The sequence below is a fragment of the Pleuronectes platessa genome, chromosome 3 (assembly GCF_947347685.1).
Source record: "Pleuronectes platessa chromosome 3, fPlePla1.1, whole genome shotgun sequence".
Lineage (NCBI taxonomy): Eukaryota > Metazoa > Chordata > Actinopteri > Pleuronectiformes > Pleuronectidae > Pleuronectes > Pleuronectes platessa.
In genome coordinates, this window is record NC_070628.1 from 25,424,537 (window position 1) to 25,440,479 (window position 15,943).

General features: G+C 42.4%; 1 protein-coding gene across 3 annotated transcripts; it reads right to left on the reverse strand.

The window, feature by feature from the left end:
- Nucleotides 1–456: 456 nt before the first annotated feature.
- On the reverse strand, nucleotides 457–13,988 carry LOC128437560 (uncharacterized). Of its 3 annotated transcripts, XM_053419770.1 has the most exons (9): nucleotides 13,614–13,988; nucleotides 12,938–13,211; nucleotides 10,649–10,770; nucleotides 8,982–9,313; nucleotides 8,775–8,839; nucleotides 7,580–7,737; nucleotides 6,883–7,398; nucleotides 3,319–4,811; nucleotides 457–2,896 (listed from the first exon to the last, which is right to left on the reverse strand). In XM_053419770.1, the coding sequence occupies exons 1-9, from the start codon at nucleotides 13,852–13,854 to the stop codon at nucleotides 2,231–2,233; spliced, it is 3,867 nt and encodes a 1,288-aa protein (XP_053275745.1). In that variant the 5' UTR covers nucleotides 13,855–13,988; the 3' UTR covers nucleotides 457–2,230. The 3 variants fall into 3 exon arrangements, with proteins under 3 accessions (XP_053275745.1, XP_053275746.1, XP_053275747.1); XM_053419771.1 differs by lacking the exons at nucleotides 10,649–10,770; nucleotides 12,938–13,211; XM_053419772.1 differs by lacking the exons at nucleotides 10,649–10,770; nucleotides 13,614–13,988 and having other exon boundaries at nucleotides 12,938–13,076.
- Nucleotides 13,989–15,943: the final 1,955 nt, after the last annotated feature.

Sequence of the window (15,943 nt, forward strand, 5' to 3'; positions counted from 1 at the left end):
TCTCACAGACTCGTCTTAAATCAGGCTTTAACTCATTGGCTGAAAAGAAAGCAGGGAAAGGTGTCATCAAGGGGCTGTGTATTGCCGTCAATCAAGCAAACGTATATGTTATGCGCCCACTTGACCTGCGCAAGTCATGTCACTGTCTTGCTTTGCAGGCACAAAGTCAGAATTTATGCAGATTTTGAGTATAATGGAGAGCATGGCCAAGAAGAGGAAACGCAGCTACAATAAAAGGCTGGGAAGCTATGTACAACTGGGTGAAGCCGGTGGAGGGTGATTCTCAGAGACTTTGTGGGCTTTAGTTCTTTTTCAGTTTCCAACGGGGGAGAATACAATGTGAAGCACGATTTCAGACCGCCACTCATCTTTGGTAATCATATTCCTCACCCTACATTTGGTTTGCTGGGATCTATCACCATATCATTCATGAGTAATTTGTAAATGAACTCAAAGGAGCTAGAACAGTTTTTACTTACAAAAGTATGCAATGTTTACATTACAGAAAGACAAATACATGTGTGTCAATAAGCAAAGATTCCAGGACACTACGGTGTAAAACAATAAAAGTAGGCTTAAATCACAAATCTGAAATTGTGCAATACACTTCTTTATATTACCTTGTGAAATAGAGCAATAACAAGCAGTAAACAAGATTCTCTACAATTTTACATGAGGCAGCAAAGTTTACTCGGTATATGTAAGTTTTTTATGATCAAACTGTTATCCTGGGATCTTAAGAGCCAGTATTCAGAGTGGTATTAACATCCGTCCTAAAGTGGTCACAGGAGACAGGACACATTTTAATGTCAGGGTTGAAGAGAAAAACTTAACGCTGTCAACATGCGAGCACACAGCCGGTGCCTTTTAATCGTATAATTAAGCTTCTCTGTGTCCATTAGTTGATTTGTTTGTGGCCACCTGCATCATCTCCAACGAGGTCTGAGTGATCAGATCCCAGAACACTTTGGGTGCTTTCACAAATGAACTTAGCGTTTGTCACGTACAAATTGACCACTCAGGACAGACGTTAATACCATGTCTAAATCATAGACTGTACGATCTAAACAAGGTCTAAGATAGAGGAGAATTTAGGAGTGTTTAGGAGAACCTACAGTGGCCTTCCACCATCAAACTGTATAAGGCTCTTTTTAAAACCAGGATTTGTTTTGTCTGTTCTGGGCTACTGCAGAAACAGCAACAGTATGGTTGATAACTGCAACAGATATGGATATGAAGGGCTCATCATGAGGTGAAAAAAAAAATGGATTCTTAGTTTCAGGTGAATCTACACTAATAAAAACATCACTATGAATGTTCATATTATTTTCCATTCCTGCCGACAGATCCTCCTAAATCCTTCACAAGGGTTGTTTCATTTACTGAAACAATTGTTAAATTCCTTCTATATAGAAGTGAGCTTATAGTCAGTCTTTGGAGAACAAAAAAAAAAATGCAATAGCTTAGTCACAAGGTGGAAGTTTTACACAATACAACCACAGAGTTTTACACAATATGTTTCTTGGAAATTGGCATTAAGGATAAAAAAAATAAAAATGTCTTTCAATCTACTGTATTTAAACAAGGTAAGGCACTAGATACTACAGAGTTCATACTACACAGAAGAAGTTTAACTGTGAGTCAGTCGTACAGTGATCCGATCTATACTCGCTAAATAAAGTGACAGATTTTCTGCATCTATAAGTTCTCTTTCTCTCTCCTTTATTTTCAAAAACTTCGGAATGCAGCTTTAAAAGTAGTCATGGTTATTTGATTTTTCTAAGTCATACCTCTTACAGAACGATTTGTGGGTATCCGCAGGTTTTTTTTTTATCGCTAAAAAGGCAATTTTCATCATGAACACACTGAAAACTGAGGCACAATATAACCTCGCTTTTTTGGCAAATTAGAGCGTTCACAAAAGTTATTTGGTCACCTGACCATTAGTGTTCAGAGCCGGAACTGGTGACTCTGGCCTTTGCACAACTGTGATAAACTTGACTGATTCATTTGGACTAAAAGAAATGAATGGCTGGCATACCTGACTGTCACTAACCTACCTCCCAGATGGTTGAAAGGAGGGGATGGGATGTATCGGCTGTATATTTATACATAAGTATAGCCTGCTCATGCAAATTTTTCCAGGATTATCACCCCTAGCTCTTTTTGGGGCTTTGGTTTATAGTAGTAATCCAGTTTAAATCTGGATAAATTAAGTGTGTGTTTGTGTTCATAGAACCTTTTCACTCCCACTGTTCTTGTCATCATTCCTAACTGCCGTTTGCTCAGCATCACAGGTGGACATGTGGTTGTGGTGCAGGAAGAGGATTGCGTCCAAACTTTCCGGTGGAATGTTGGCTCTTTTTCTGTACATGGTTCCCACCCCTTCCCGCAAAAAGTCCAGTGCGGCGTTGCCTGCCACGGCGGGGGCCGCCAGGTAGGCCCGTGCCACTGTTGCCAACAGTGGGAACTGAACGGCCTTCGTCCTCCACCACTGCAGAGGCTCCAATCCCAGCGAGGCCCCCTTACCGGCCCTGAACACAGACATCTCCATGTCTACAGATTCCTCAGCAGAGCTCTGCTTGCTCTGGGGGGTTGAGCAGAACAGGTCTCCCAGCAGGAACTCCATACCGGAGAGCGCACTCTGGGAGGCCGGGTCCGCTGTCTCGTTCTCATCGGCCTCTACAACGTCGCTCTCGTCATCGTCGGCCTCTCTGAAGTTGATTGGGCGGGAGTCCTTGAGGCGTTTGCTCCTCCGCCGGTAGTCGCTATCCGATGCTGGAGACCCAGGGGAGGAGCTTCTCTTGGTCTGGCTTTTACAATGGCTCCTCCTCCTTTCCTCCTTCGCAATCCTGATGGCCTCTTTCTTCAACCAATCAAATGTGGCCGTCTGCTCCTAGAAAATATTCACCACAGAGATTTAGTGTTACAGGGTATACTGATTATGGCCACAGACAAATCAATGCATGGACACTCGGAGAAATACAAAAATAAGTCAAATTCATTATGAAGATGCAGCAGGTCAAAGACATCAGAAGGGGTGAGAGTTAGTGGCATCAGAAAAGTTATTGCAATTAATACTGATGGGAACCAAATGAATCACATTTCATGGCAAATATAATAATAGTTGTCAAGTCATTTTATTAATTACTGATGCTGCAGGTGAAGCCAGTTTACTTCATCCTAAGGACCTCCTATGTCAGCACAACATTTCTTGGCGAACAAATCAATCGTTGCCACCCTGGATGAAATTTTCCAGTGATACCAGGCCCCGGCTATTCACTAACCAGTCCCCTTCATTTTAACTTTATGGCTCACCTTTTCCTCCATGAAGCCCAGCCCATGGAACTGTGGGTCAAGGGAACACGCCACGCACAGAACCCTGTTGACCACAGGGTTGTCGTAGCAGCTCGACAAGTTTCGCCTCATCATCCTCTTCACTTCCTTTAAGATGGATGACGAATCTCCCGGCCGTGAGACGAGGTGGCGGGAGAGCAGGCCGATGAGAATGGGTTTGATGAGGGACAGACGAGGGAAGGCCTCCTTGGCGAGGGTCCGACAGGCCACGTCCAGAGGTCTGAGCACCAAACACAGATCCTCCAGGACCTTCCAATCAGAACGCACTGTGACGTTTGCTGAGGCCGTGTTGGAGGTGGAGTTGGCGTGGCAGCCGCCAGATGAACTGGCTTCTGAAGCAGTGTCTTCTTTGGACAAGCCCTGCATTTTCATCTCTTTTATTACATCACAGACGAGGCTTTTATGTTTGATGAGCATGCTAAGTAGAGGGTAGAGCTTATTCCACGCTGGCTGACAATGAGCCCACGACTTCAGCTCGGCCTGTTCCTGTCTCGTCAGCGTCTCCAGCAGACTCTGGACATGATGCTGATATGAGCCTTTGTTTAAAGCAGGTGGCAGGAACATTGTTGATACAATACCCTGAAACTGGCCGAGGGTCTTGGAGATGACATGATGTGACATTAATTCCTCGATGCAGTCCTGCACGATGCTGAAGAAACATGGAATAGATGGAAGCCCCACACTGGATTGGCTGCACTCTGAGCCATGTGGTTCCTCGGGTGACACAGATTCGTCCTTTTCAAGAAATGTTGTTGAGTTTGGGTGAGGGACACTTACTGCCGCCTCTCCATCTTTCTTCCCCTTTATTGTCCCCAACCCCATTTTATTCCTTCCTTCCCCTCCCAGCAGCACCAGATTAGGCTGAAAGATCCCCCACTCCTGTGCCATCACTTTGACTTGGGTCTCCACTGCTTGAAGGGTGTAGTCTTTCACCCCACACTCCTTCAGTCTTTGGGTTGCCAGGGCCAGATTCTTAGAGACAAAACTGGCATCTATGCAGTGTGCCCAGACGGTGAGGTACCTCTCGGGTTTGCCCTGCCAGTTGTGCGACCAAATGTCCACACTTACAGTGACAAAGTGATGAACTCCCCTCTTATTGCCAGGAGGTCGGCCACGTCTCCTGGGCTCACACTCGATGGGAGCGGTGTAGTCAGATATCTCCTCGTTCTCCCCACTTACTGTTTTCCTCATCAGCAGCTGGGACAGCCTCGCTTTGCCCTTGCTGTGGTGTTCTCTAAGGAGGTACTCCAGCTGACAAGGTGACGGCAGATCCTTGCATGAGGGCAGGAGGGTGAGGATCAGCTGTTTGAAGCCCTCCCCTTCCACCAGAGCCGGGGACTGGAGATCCATGATGACGAAGTTGGTTATGGCATGGGTCACTTGAGCAGACAAAACATGGGGGAATGTGTTGACCAGGCCGTTGGTACCCATCAGTGAGTGAGGGTGATGTTGTCCTGTTGAAAGAAACAGAACAAAAATCTTTAATCTGCAAATAATCTTCCACAGTTTGACAAAGCATTTCACCAAAGCCTATTCAGATTTTCCTTTTATATATGTATATGTTAGGGCTGAACGATTAATTGCATTTGCGATAAAATCGCGATATGATAAAATGCGATTTTTCTAATCGCAACGTGCGCGATTAAAACGTGCGAAAGAGAGTAGGGCACTGGGCTGCTGTCCTCACCCGCAGCAAGAATGCCGCGGGACCACAAAACTCCTCTGATCAAGAAGATAGCAAAGCAAGCCTGCATCACCTACAGGGTCCTAAAGTCTTCGGACGTGGCGGACTCACAGAGCGAGCTCATCCCGCTGCTGACCGCGTTGCGGGCGGCGGACCTGAAAATCGCTCCCCGGAAAAGCAAGCTGTGCTCCCAAGCGGGGGGGCTCCAGAGCCCCCCGGTCACCTACATGCACATCTGCGAGACGGAGGTGTTCAGCATGGGGGTGTTTCTGCTGAGGCCCGGCGCCTCCATACCGCTGCACGACCACCCGGACATGAACGGGAATCTACGGAGTTGCTGATCCGCAAGCTGCCCTTCCAGCGCATCCAGCTGGCCCGCCGCATCCGGAGCATAACACACAGAGCTTAAACTGCTGCTGCTCCACTGACTATAACAACGCCGCATTCCAACACTTATAAAATACAATTCAATGTGGAAGTAATCCAAGTATTCAGAATACGTATATAGAATATAGTATCCTTCCCAACACTGGAAATGTTACTGACTTGGGAGCAGTAAGACTATAATTTATAAAATGTTTTTCTCAAGATGGTAAATTTTGCACACAGGTTATAAAAAGTGCATGCCTTGTGTTTATACTTACAATGACTTTGATTAAATTACTTAAATGCACACTGATTTGTTGTTCTTGTTTCTGTAATGAGCCGTTAAATTAAAATGTGGGAAAGAATATTGTACAATAAATGTATCTAGTATTGTGTTGGTCATATTTAAATCATTCATTATGGTTTTTTGGGGGGGAAAAAGAAGATAAAATAAAAAAATCGCATATTAAATCGCAATCGCAATATTTGGGAAAAAAAATCGCAATTAGATTATTTTCCCAAATCGTTCAGCCCTAGTATATGTTGTTATAATAGAGCTTATTATTTTACTATTAAATTAATTTAGAGCTGTTCCAATACCATTTTTCCTTCCCAATAACTGGACTTTGCGTATTGGCCTATAACGAGAACCGATCTGATGCTTGGGAGTTTGCTGTTTCGGTTCTTCCTTCTTTCCCTACACATTGGTGAACTCCTTGTTCTCTTTCTGGCAATGGTTCTTCAAATGCTTTATGAGATTTCTACGAGCGCCACTCCTCGAAAGTAACTGTAAACTACCAGAAATTACTTCTTCTCCGCTGTTAAAAAAACAGCATTGGCCCATTGCTGCGATTGGTCAATGCGTCCACCGTATTGGTTTGTGCAAGACTAGAAAGTAAAATAATACAAGTAAATGAGGGAGTTACAGCTTCTCTAGATAAAAAGAATAGTGGCGTTTGCATTTCAATTTGAAATGTTTTGGGTTTTGGGTTTGTGATCAGTGTGGAGAAGATCCACAGAGAATGTCTCCAGTTACTAACAATTCCGATACTTCAGCTATAATCGCTGCTAAGCATTCAAGAGTGTCTCAATACTAAACTGAGTTACTCCAAGTGGATAAGATGCATGAGCAATCAGAAAACCGTGACCGGGGTTGACCACACTTTTATGCAGCAAGCTGAACAATAAATTGTTATTCAGTTCCTTCCTGGTTCAAATTTAACCAACGGTATCATCATGGTTGTTGTTACAGTTTCTACAAAACTGAGGGAGTATGCCTAACATTTGCCTCGTGCTCAGTTTATTAGAACTATTAGTTTGAAAATGTTGTTGTGACAGTGGTTCTATGAATTCAGCATTTATTCAGGTTTTCCCAAAATGATCGAGAATTCTACAGAAATTAGTGACCCGAATTTTACCGTTAACCTTGCTACTATGACGCTGCGACTCCTCAACATGTGCACACTTTTTGTTACCCGTTATCAGAAGAGCCCGCTCCCTGTTGCAGTCACGTGTTCTGATGTGGTGCTTGCTGGTCAGGTGGTTTTGGAGGTCGGCAGCTCCTCCGGCGCAGCTCACGTGCTCCCAACACAGCTTACACACCACGATGCTCCGGTCAAGGGGCCGACCGGTTGGGTCCGGCTCGAAACCGAAAAAGTACCACGGGCTGTGTTGCGTGACGTTTGGGCTACTCAGCAGTTTTTCTGTTCCAGGCATAAAATCATACTTTTCCATCAGCTGGGAGCTGGGGAGCGGGAGGGACATGATGGAAGTAGAGGGGAAGGCGGATCCAGACAGCCCCCCTGGATCAATAGCCGAGTCTGCATTTGACACTGTCGTCACGTCACTGATGACAGGCATGGGGCTCTGTGATTGGCTGTGATCTGACCAAAGGGAAGAGCTGCACGACTCCGGGAGGGTGACCAACTGGATGTCTTGCAGGAGGCGCAGAGCTGTTTCCTTTTCTCCGATTTCACATTTTACACTGTCGCCTGTATGACCCCATGAAAAAACAAATGAACAGGATATTGAGAGGATATTCAGCAGGTTTTGTATAACACATACAATCAAAATCTACTATCAGCTGAAAAATGTATGTGAAAGAGACAAAACAATTTGGTTCAGCTAGTCTGTATCTATGACATGATAGAAAGCCAGTGGGACAGAACTCACCCATCCCGAGGCCCAGCAGAGTGGCGTAATCCTTCCCAATCCACACTCTGAGCTGTGCTCCCTCTGTGATGGGCTGGGAAACCTTGTAGTAGATGTGGCGGTAAAACTGGAAGACAAATAGATTGTGCTCCTCCTCATTGCTCGTATATGTAACATACCTACAACACAGAGAAAATAAAAACAGTGGCTGTGTGAGAAAACGACTCTGGCAAAACAAGTAACACAAGTAACTTGAATAACTTGATTACAAAAAAACTGTGGCAGCCCGCCTCACTCCAATTTATCCCGACACAATTTCATTTTACATTTCTTATGATTGGCTGGCTGTGGCTCAGTAGGTAGTGCAGGTTGTCCGCTAACCAGATGATTGTTGGTAAGATCCCTGTCTCCCCTATTCCGCGTGCTGAGGTGTCCTTGAGCAAAATACTGAACCTCTGATGCTGTCCCGGCAGTGTGTAAATGATGTGTGATGCTTTTCGTGTCATGCAGCTTCAAAATAAATGTTGTTGCTATACTAAAAGTAGCTATATAGGTTTAAAGTTGTCTATACATTTCTTTTACCGACAGAGGCCAGTGGGAGGTTCTCATCTGTATGCGCCTGATTAATATGTTACTCTGAGTACTGTGGCAGCCCCAACAAATACAAATACACAAACACACAGGCATGCACACACACTATATCTAACTTATCCACGAGATGCGATGTTGCCAGAAACTTTTTGATGCCCTCTACAACTACAATAAAGTCTTCTAATAAGACAGGCAGTAAAGGCAATTTAAATGTATGCCTCCGATTTAACTTGTATTCCTTTTTTGTTACTAGGTAACTCGACATTATTGTATTTATTGGGGGGCATTTTAGAAAATATTCAGAGCACCTGAATGCCCTAAATTAATCTACTTCTGACATATATTTCATGCAATTTAACAAATCAAAATGTTGAATTTTCTAACAAGGAAACCCATTAGTTGTTTACTTTAAGAGACATATTTCTTCCTCTACTTGGTGTATTTTTATCATTGCTATTTAACATGGCAATGTATCTTTTTTTATCAGATTACTCGACGGAACAATCAGTGGACTACTCAATTACTAAATGAATCAATAGATGCAGCCCTACTTTAAAGAAAGTACAAATGACTGTTAAACAGATATACAACAACAAAAAAGTCAAAACATGAAAAAACTACCCACCTCATCCAATTGGATTTATTTTCATCAGAAGCGTCAATGTAGATGAAGGAAGCATCATCTCTGATCTGGAGATAAAAGCCAACTTTACTTGAACAGTTTTACCGGTAATTTATCGACACAAACCACAAAGTACATGATGGTTTTAGATCTGACTGAAGCTCAAAACTTGATTTTAAATTGCCTCTTGATGTCGACTCGCATACTTACAGCCCAGGAGTATTTGAGGCTGTTTGGCATTTGACCCTTGCACATTTCTCCTATGTAGGGCCCAAACATGACGCCCTGCTGGAGGTGACACTTGGCGTACACTTTCACCTCTCCCATCGGCTCCTCGCCAGAAGATCCAGGACCAGACAGGAGAGATCCATCCTCCCCACACAGGCACAGGCAGGAAGGCAGGGACAGCACTGCTCGTGAGGGGCCGCCATGGAGCCAGGGCTCCCCGGGTGGCAGCACCGCATCCGGGACGTAGTTCTGATTCGAAGCGTTCTGCAGAAATGGAACATCCTCAAAGTATTCTTCATGGTTGAGATCGAAACCTAGAACATAACACAATAATTTATTCAGTACAGAAATGAGGTGGGATATGGTTACTGACGATCCGCTTTATGGAGCGTGTTCTAGCTTGATGTTGGTTTTAGGTTTAAAACTAAAATCACTGCCCTGTGGTCCTACACCTCTCTCAACTGATGGAAATTTGAAAAGATTTCCAAAAGGCAGACTTGATATATCAAGTTCAAAAACATATTTTGTGAGGTAAGGAAGTGTTCACAAAACCAGAAAAGGGCCTTCAACTGCAGCCACTGAGACCCTGACTAGCCAGTGAAGCAGTTCACAGCCCACGTTGTCTACTCTTTTAAAACCTGACTTATTTCAGTCCTGCTGTCTTCAACCTCCTCCAGCTCCAGATCCCTGGTTGCTTCATAATGACGCCTGTATTTTGCGGCTGAGGTTTGCTCTGATTGAGTAACCATTTGCAAAATTTGTTACTCACCTTTAATTACTATTGTGTATGACTTATATAATGCCTGATCAAATATTTATTCCACAGATGGTCTGACAGCCTCTGCAGGAACAGCCTCGATAAGAGCTCTTATGTTGTGTATTGGGAGTTGCCTTCCTGTCTCTGGTGTTGTGAAAAGGTGAACCTTGAGAGGCTGCACTCTCTGAAAGTCCAGTGTAAAGGCAGATAGTGTTTACAGAGTATGGACATGGTCTCCTGGTGAGGACTGCATGCATTTGATTATGCAGCATACATTCTTTACCTGATGCAATGCATTCATGGTAGGGCTGCAACTAACGATTATTTTGGTAATCGATAGTCTATCGACTATTTTTTCGATTAAGTGACTAATCTAACGATTAATTCCCATAGCAAATTAAAATAATGACTCAAAATGTTGGACTTTGAACTTCAAATGTATTTCAGTAACAAGTTGTGTAGACATGTAAACATCATAATAAATAAACAAAATTGTAATACAAATTAAAGTGCAAATATGCTTTTAAAAGAAGAGAGAAAGTGCAAATAAAGTTTTTAAAGTAACTCAAAATAGCAATCAAGATCACGATTCTGCTTGTAGGGATCTCAAATCTTGCCACGGCCGGCTCAATTCATGCAGCAATGTTGGCTCCAGTATGTCTCTCTTCAAGTGGCATGGTTGTGAGGCAGAAGCTAGCGAGCTCCCAGTCATCACTTGTAAAGTGACATGTGATGCCAAGATATGCCTCTGTTGCTACACTGGTCAAAGCATCAGTTGTGAGGACGATCTTGTTCTCAGTTGCTTTCAGAGCATCTTTAACTCTGACAAGTGTAGCTTCATACTTTTGCTACATGAGCTTTGTAAAATGAGTTCTGGAAGGTAAGGTGTAACCTGGATGGAATGTGTTGACCATCTGCTTAAAGCCCTCATCCTCAACCATTGATAGAGGTTTCATATCAGGGGTGCATGAGCTTCTCTTCAGGACAAACTCGTCCACACGCTTTTGCTTAGTACTAAATGAGAAAGGGAAAAAACACAAAGCTTTAATTATCACGTTGTAAGCTATATTATCATAGTTTTGTATTATGCTAGAGCAGATCTCCAATAATTGTGTTGATATGAAATTATTTTTGAAATTTTGAAAGAAAGAAAAAATCAAAGCACTAGACGAACATTGCAAATGGCAGTGAATTAATAAATAAAGACTAAACTCAATCGCGTGGATATAGCCATAGGGGAATAGAATGAACACATCTACATTCTGCAACAGAACCTCCACCTCTGCACCGGTGAAGTTAGGTCCGCGTTTACTTGACCGTGTGATATGAGCAGACTAAGTGAACTGCATTACCCAGAATGCACTAGGCATGCGGGCTGTAGACTAGTGATGGGAAGTTCGGATCTTTTTACCGACTCGGTTCTTTGAATCTCGTTCAGTAAAATGAACGAATCTTTTTTCGAGTCATTCGTTCATTTCAACGGGGTGGGGGGGGGGGGGGGGGGGGTGCAAATGATCCAAAGACTCGTACCCGGCAGATGAACGAATCGTTCACCCCCCGACCATGTTTCCGGATCAATGATTCGTTCATCGTTCAGATTCTTCGGCTTGGACACACAGAGCGAGCTCATCTCGCCGGTGACCGCGGTGCGGGCAGCGGACCTGAAAATCGCTCCCCGGAAAAGCAAGCCGAGCTCCGGGGCGGCGGGGCTCGAGAGCCCCCCGGTCACCTACATGCACATCTGCGAGACGGAGGTGTTCAGCATGGGGGATGTTCCTACTGAAGCCGCTGCACGACCACCCGCACATGAACGGGAATCTGCGGAGCTGCTGATCCGCAGGCTCCCTTCCAGCGCATCCAGCTGGCCCGCCGCAGCCGCGCACACAGAGCTTAAACTGCTGCTGCTCCACTAACTATAACAACGCCACATTACTACACTTATAAAATGCAATTCAATGTGGAAGTAATTCAAGTATTCAGAATACGTTACTCAGACTAGTTAATGTAACGGAATACGTTACAGATTACATTAAATATAATTTAAATGCCAATGTGATAATAAATGACAATTTAAAACCATACAAACAGTCATGTTTTACTGTATTTAATAGAGAATATTAAATATGATCTGCCACACAAATGTGCAATTCAAGTAAAATGGTCTTATATTATATGAAAAATTCTGTGTAGACAGTTCAGACAGTTTGTATGGTTTTAAATTGTCATTTATTATCACACTGGCATTTAATTATCAAGCCAAACAATTACACTGCACTTAACTGTAAGTGAAAGTGTAAAGTGAAAATAACAAAACCAGTCAGTATGACGAATATCATTCACGTCTTTCTAAAACAGCGGTCACGCGAAATGGAATGAGGTAACTGTTCCTCTTCTGAGCCTATGCAGGTCACGTGGAAAATTATCCAAAGACTCGTACCCGGCAGATGAACGAATCCCGACCGTGTCTTCAGATCAGTGATTCGTTCTTCTGCCAACAGAGTCTTCGGATCAGTGATTCGTTCATCTGCCGGATACGAGTCTTTGGATCCTTTTTCACGTGACCTGCATAAGCCTATGCAACAGTCCCGATGCGCGGCCACGAGAAAATGAACGAATCTCTCTTTGAGAGGACTCGTTACTCCCGAGTCCTTGTAAGGATTCGTTCAAAACGAACGAATCTTTCACGACCGACACATCACTACTGTAGACGTGATGGTTACATGTTGCTCATGTAAAGTTCGAGCAAAACCCACGCTTGCCGTGTGAGAGTAGTATTTTTAAATGCACTACATGGTGTAAGCGTTCGCGTTGCCTGTGAATTCTGCACACGTCTTTATATTTGCATTCCCTTATAAGAAGCTGGCGGGGCGTTTATATATGCTTATTCAGGAGTACGAGAAAATGTACAGCGCAGCTCAGATCACTTTGGTGGTTTAAGAACACATTTCAAGCTGTTCATGAATCCGACTTTGAATATTCCCGGAATTTTGCAGCCCTATTCAGAACACACGAAAAGACAGGCTACTCTGATAATTGACTGATTTACTACATTGCACTTACCATACCTGAAATAGCGTTAGCAAGCATCCTCCATGAGACGGTCTGTTTTCCAACATGTAAGCGTAAACCTTACGATAAGTTAACAAGGCTAACGTTACTTAGGAAGTTAACTTAAACTTACCCGGCAGGAAGAGGCGACGTGGTGACTCCAGGATGCTTCCGCTTCAAATGTTCATGCATTACCGTGGTGCTGCTATGAAATGCTAGTTCCTTTTTGCAGATGTTGCATTGTACTTTTTTGTTTGGTTTGACGGTAAAATATTCCCAGACTTTTGAAGCTCTCGGTCTAGCTTGTTTCGGATCTCCAACTCTCTTTTCCGCCATGATTCCAAAACGTTCTTCTTCTATGCCTTGGTGCATATAGACAATGGAATCGATACTGCCCCCAGCACTTCCTGTATTGCATTGCAATGCCGAATGAAAATTACCGGTAGCGCTGAATCTATTTATAGTATATGACGCGTCGACAATACAAATCCATGTCGACTATTTTTCCCAATCGACGTCGTCGATTTTGTCGACTATTCGTTGCAGCTCTACGTTCATAACATTGTTCTGTTCTCACACGTGGTGTGTGTGTGTGTACGTGTGTTTGCACATACAGGAACACCCCCTTCCAACTGCTCCCTACATAACATGCAACTTTATGAATCACAAACCAAATGCATTCTGTCATTTTCAGACGAGATGCATGGGGGAATTACAAGGGCCGTCAGTGTTGTGAGGCTAAAAGGTGATGCACACTGTCACATCCCTAAGTGCAGCCACGCCACATGGCCGACTGTATGTGAACTCACCAGGAGACTCGGACAATGCTCCGGGGGTCGTGGGGGTAGAGCTGTCGAAGAAATCCGCACGGTGTCTTCTCTTCAGGTGACTTCTAAGGTTGGTGGTGTTTCCACCTTTCGCCAGCACAATTTTTCTGCACAAGCGACACACGGCCTCTCCGGAGTTCAGCGGCTGCCCCTTCTCATCCGCCTTCAAACCGAAGTACAGCCACACTATGGACTTACTCCTAGGTTTACTGATGAGATCCATGCCTCTGCCTGTAACTGCTCCTCCGTGATGGAGGCAGTCAGCGCTCACTTGGCGGCAGTTTGAGAAAAAACACGTCAAAACAACAGCGGCATGTATTCTAGTGCGTGTCTACTCGTAGTGTTAGGGTACCGGTGCTGGGAGCGGTCAAAAAGGACGAAAGGCCTTTTTTCCATCAATGATTTATTTATCAAAGCCGAAAATAAAAATAAGTGCGCATTATGTAAAGTTTAATTAAACTAATTAAAGTTATTCCAATGAATAACTTTTGTACTATACTATGGTTTGTACTATTTTAAAAGCGACATCGAGAGTTACAATAACATACAAAAATGTATTAACCCTAACCCTCTCGTAACTTTAAATATTATGATAACTTCCACTTCTATTTTACTATTATTATTATTTTTATTACTAAAAATACTGTTATTACTATAATAATTTGTTCCAGTATTTTTTCTCAAATTTTAAGTGAAATTAAACTTCAATTACATTTTCTACAAAAAAACACCTGACATACACACTCTAAAACGTGTAAATATATGTATATTTTTTAAGTTTTTAAATACATTTTTACTTGTTTTTCTTGTGTTACATGTTTACAATTTATTACTTTACTTGTGTTTTTATCCTCACTCTTCTCTTCATTGCTGTAACACAAATTTCCCCATTGGTCAACTAATAAGGACTATTTATTGCATTATAAACACATTTCTTGATATTGCACTGAAAACTCCTTTGTAGGTGACTTGAATATCAGTTCGATTTCCAGATGACTCAGACTATTACCTTCTTTTCAATTTTACGATACAACTTTCAAAAGGTTTAAAGTAAAAAATTGGCTGAATTGACAGTATGAATCATCCATAAAACCCTCATATTAATTATTAGATAATATACATGTCTGAATATTGAGTGTTAAGATATTGGATAATATGTCATAACAGAACAAACAGTACTCAGTTTTGGAAGTGGATACAAATTTAAATATCTTAAACTTTTTAAACAAAACATACATGGAAAATTATACATTAACTCCTGTTCTCTAAAGAAATGAATGCTCAATGCAAAAGGTCTAGCAGTGCTAGAGCCAATGATACTGTTGTGCAGTCTGATGTTTGTGGTTAAATGGATTCACTGCTGCTGACTTTAGACTGAACTAGATAATGTCTGAAAAAACTGTATTGTAAAACAAATACTGAAAGAACAAATAGAGCTGACAATAGCAGGCCTCTGCCCTTTGTGTTTGCCGACTTTTTCTTTCTTCTCTTGCTGTTTATCTGTGTATATCCACACTATCCAAAAAGCATAAAGCACGGGGGAAACTAAAACCGTGTATTGATGACGACCTTGATATATTTTAATTATAAGTTAACTATAAAATGAGAGTTGTAAATGTGTGCTTTGCTTATATTTTGCTGTGCACTATTCATTTGCACAGGATATATATATATATTTAACAACTTCAATCACAAAAACTAAGGTTGAGAGGAACAAAAAAATAAGATGTTCTTGAAACCCAAGAATAAAAAGTCAAGGAAACATGTCCTCACCCAAAGGACACTTTGATATAGTGACTAGTAATAGATGATGCTGAGACAAGTAATATATAATGCTAATAGTCAATAAAGATAATGCTGACTGCATGGAATCAGACCAACAGACACTGTGTCATCGCCACTTTGTCTTTTGAGAAACAATATGTTGACTTCTTGTTACCGATAAAACAAGAAGCTGCTCATATTTCTGTGGTCAACAATTGCGTATTTAGATTACATTTATTTTTCATGAAGCCCGGTAACATTCATAAACACTTGCAGGTGATAACAGCCTATATTAATGAATGTAACACTGAGAGATTTACCATAGAAATGTTCTTTATTATCCTAATACAGGGGCAGGGAGGCAACAAAAGCATCAAACAACATCAGACCATTCCCAGACCAGAGGCTCAATAGTTACACATGTGCGCCTGTCTTGTCCATAGTGTCGCTTGACTTGTAACAGATGAGTAACAGTGACTGTGACAATTGTGACATATCAGTATTTATAATATATCATGTATTGAATATTTGAAAATAAGTTTGTAAAT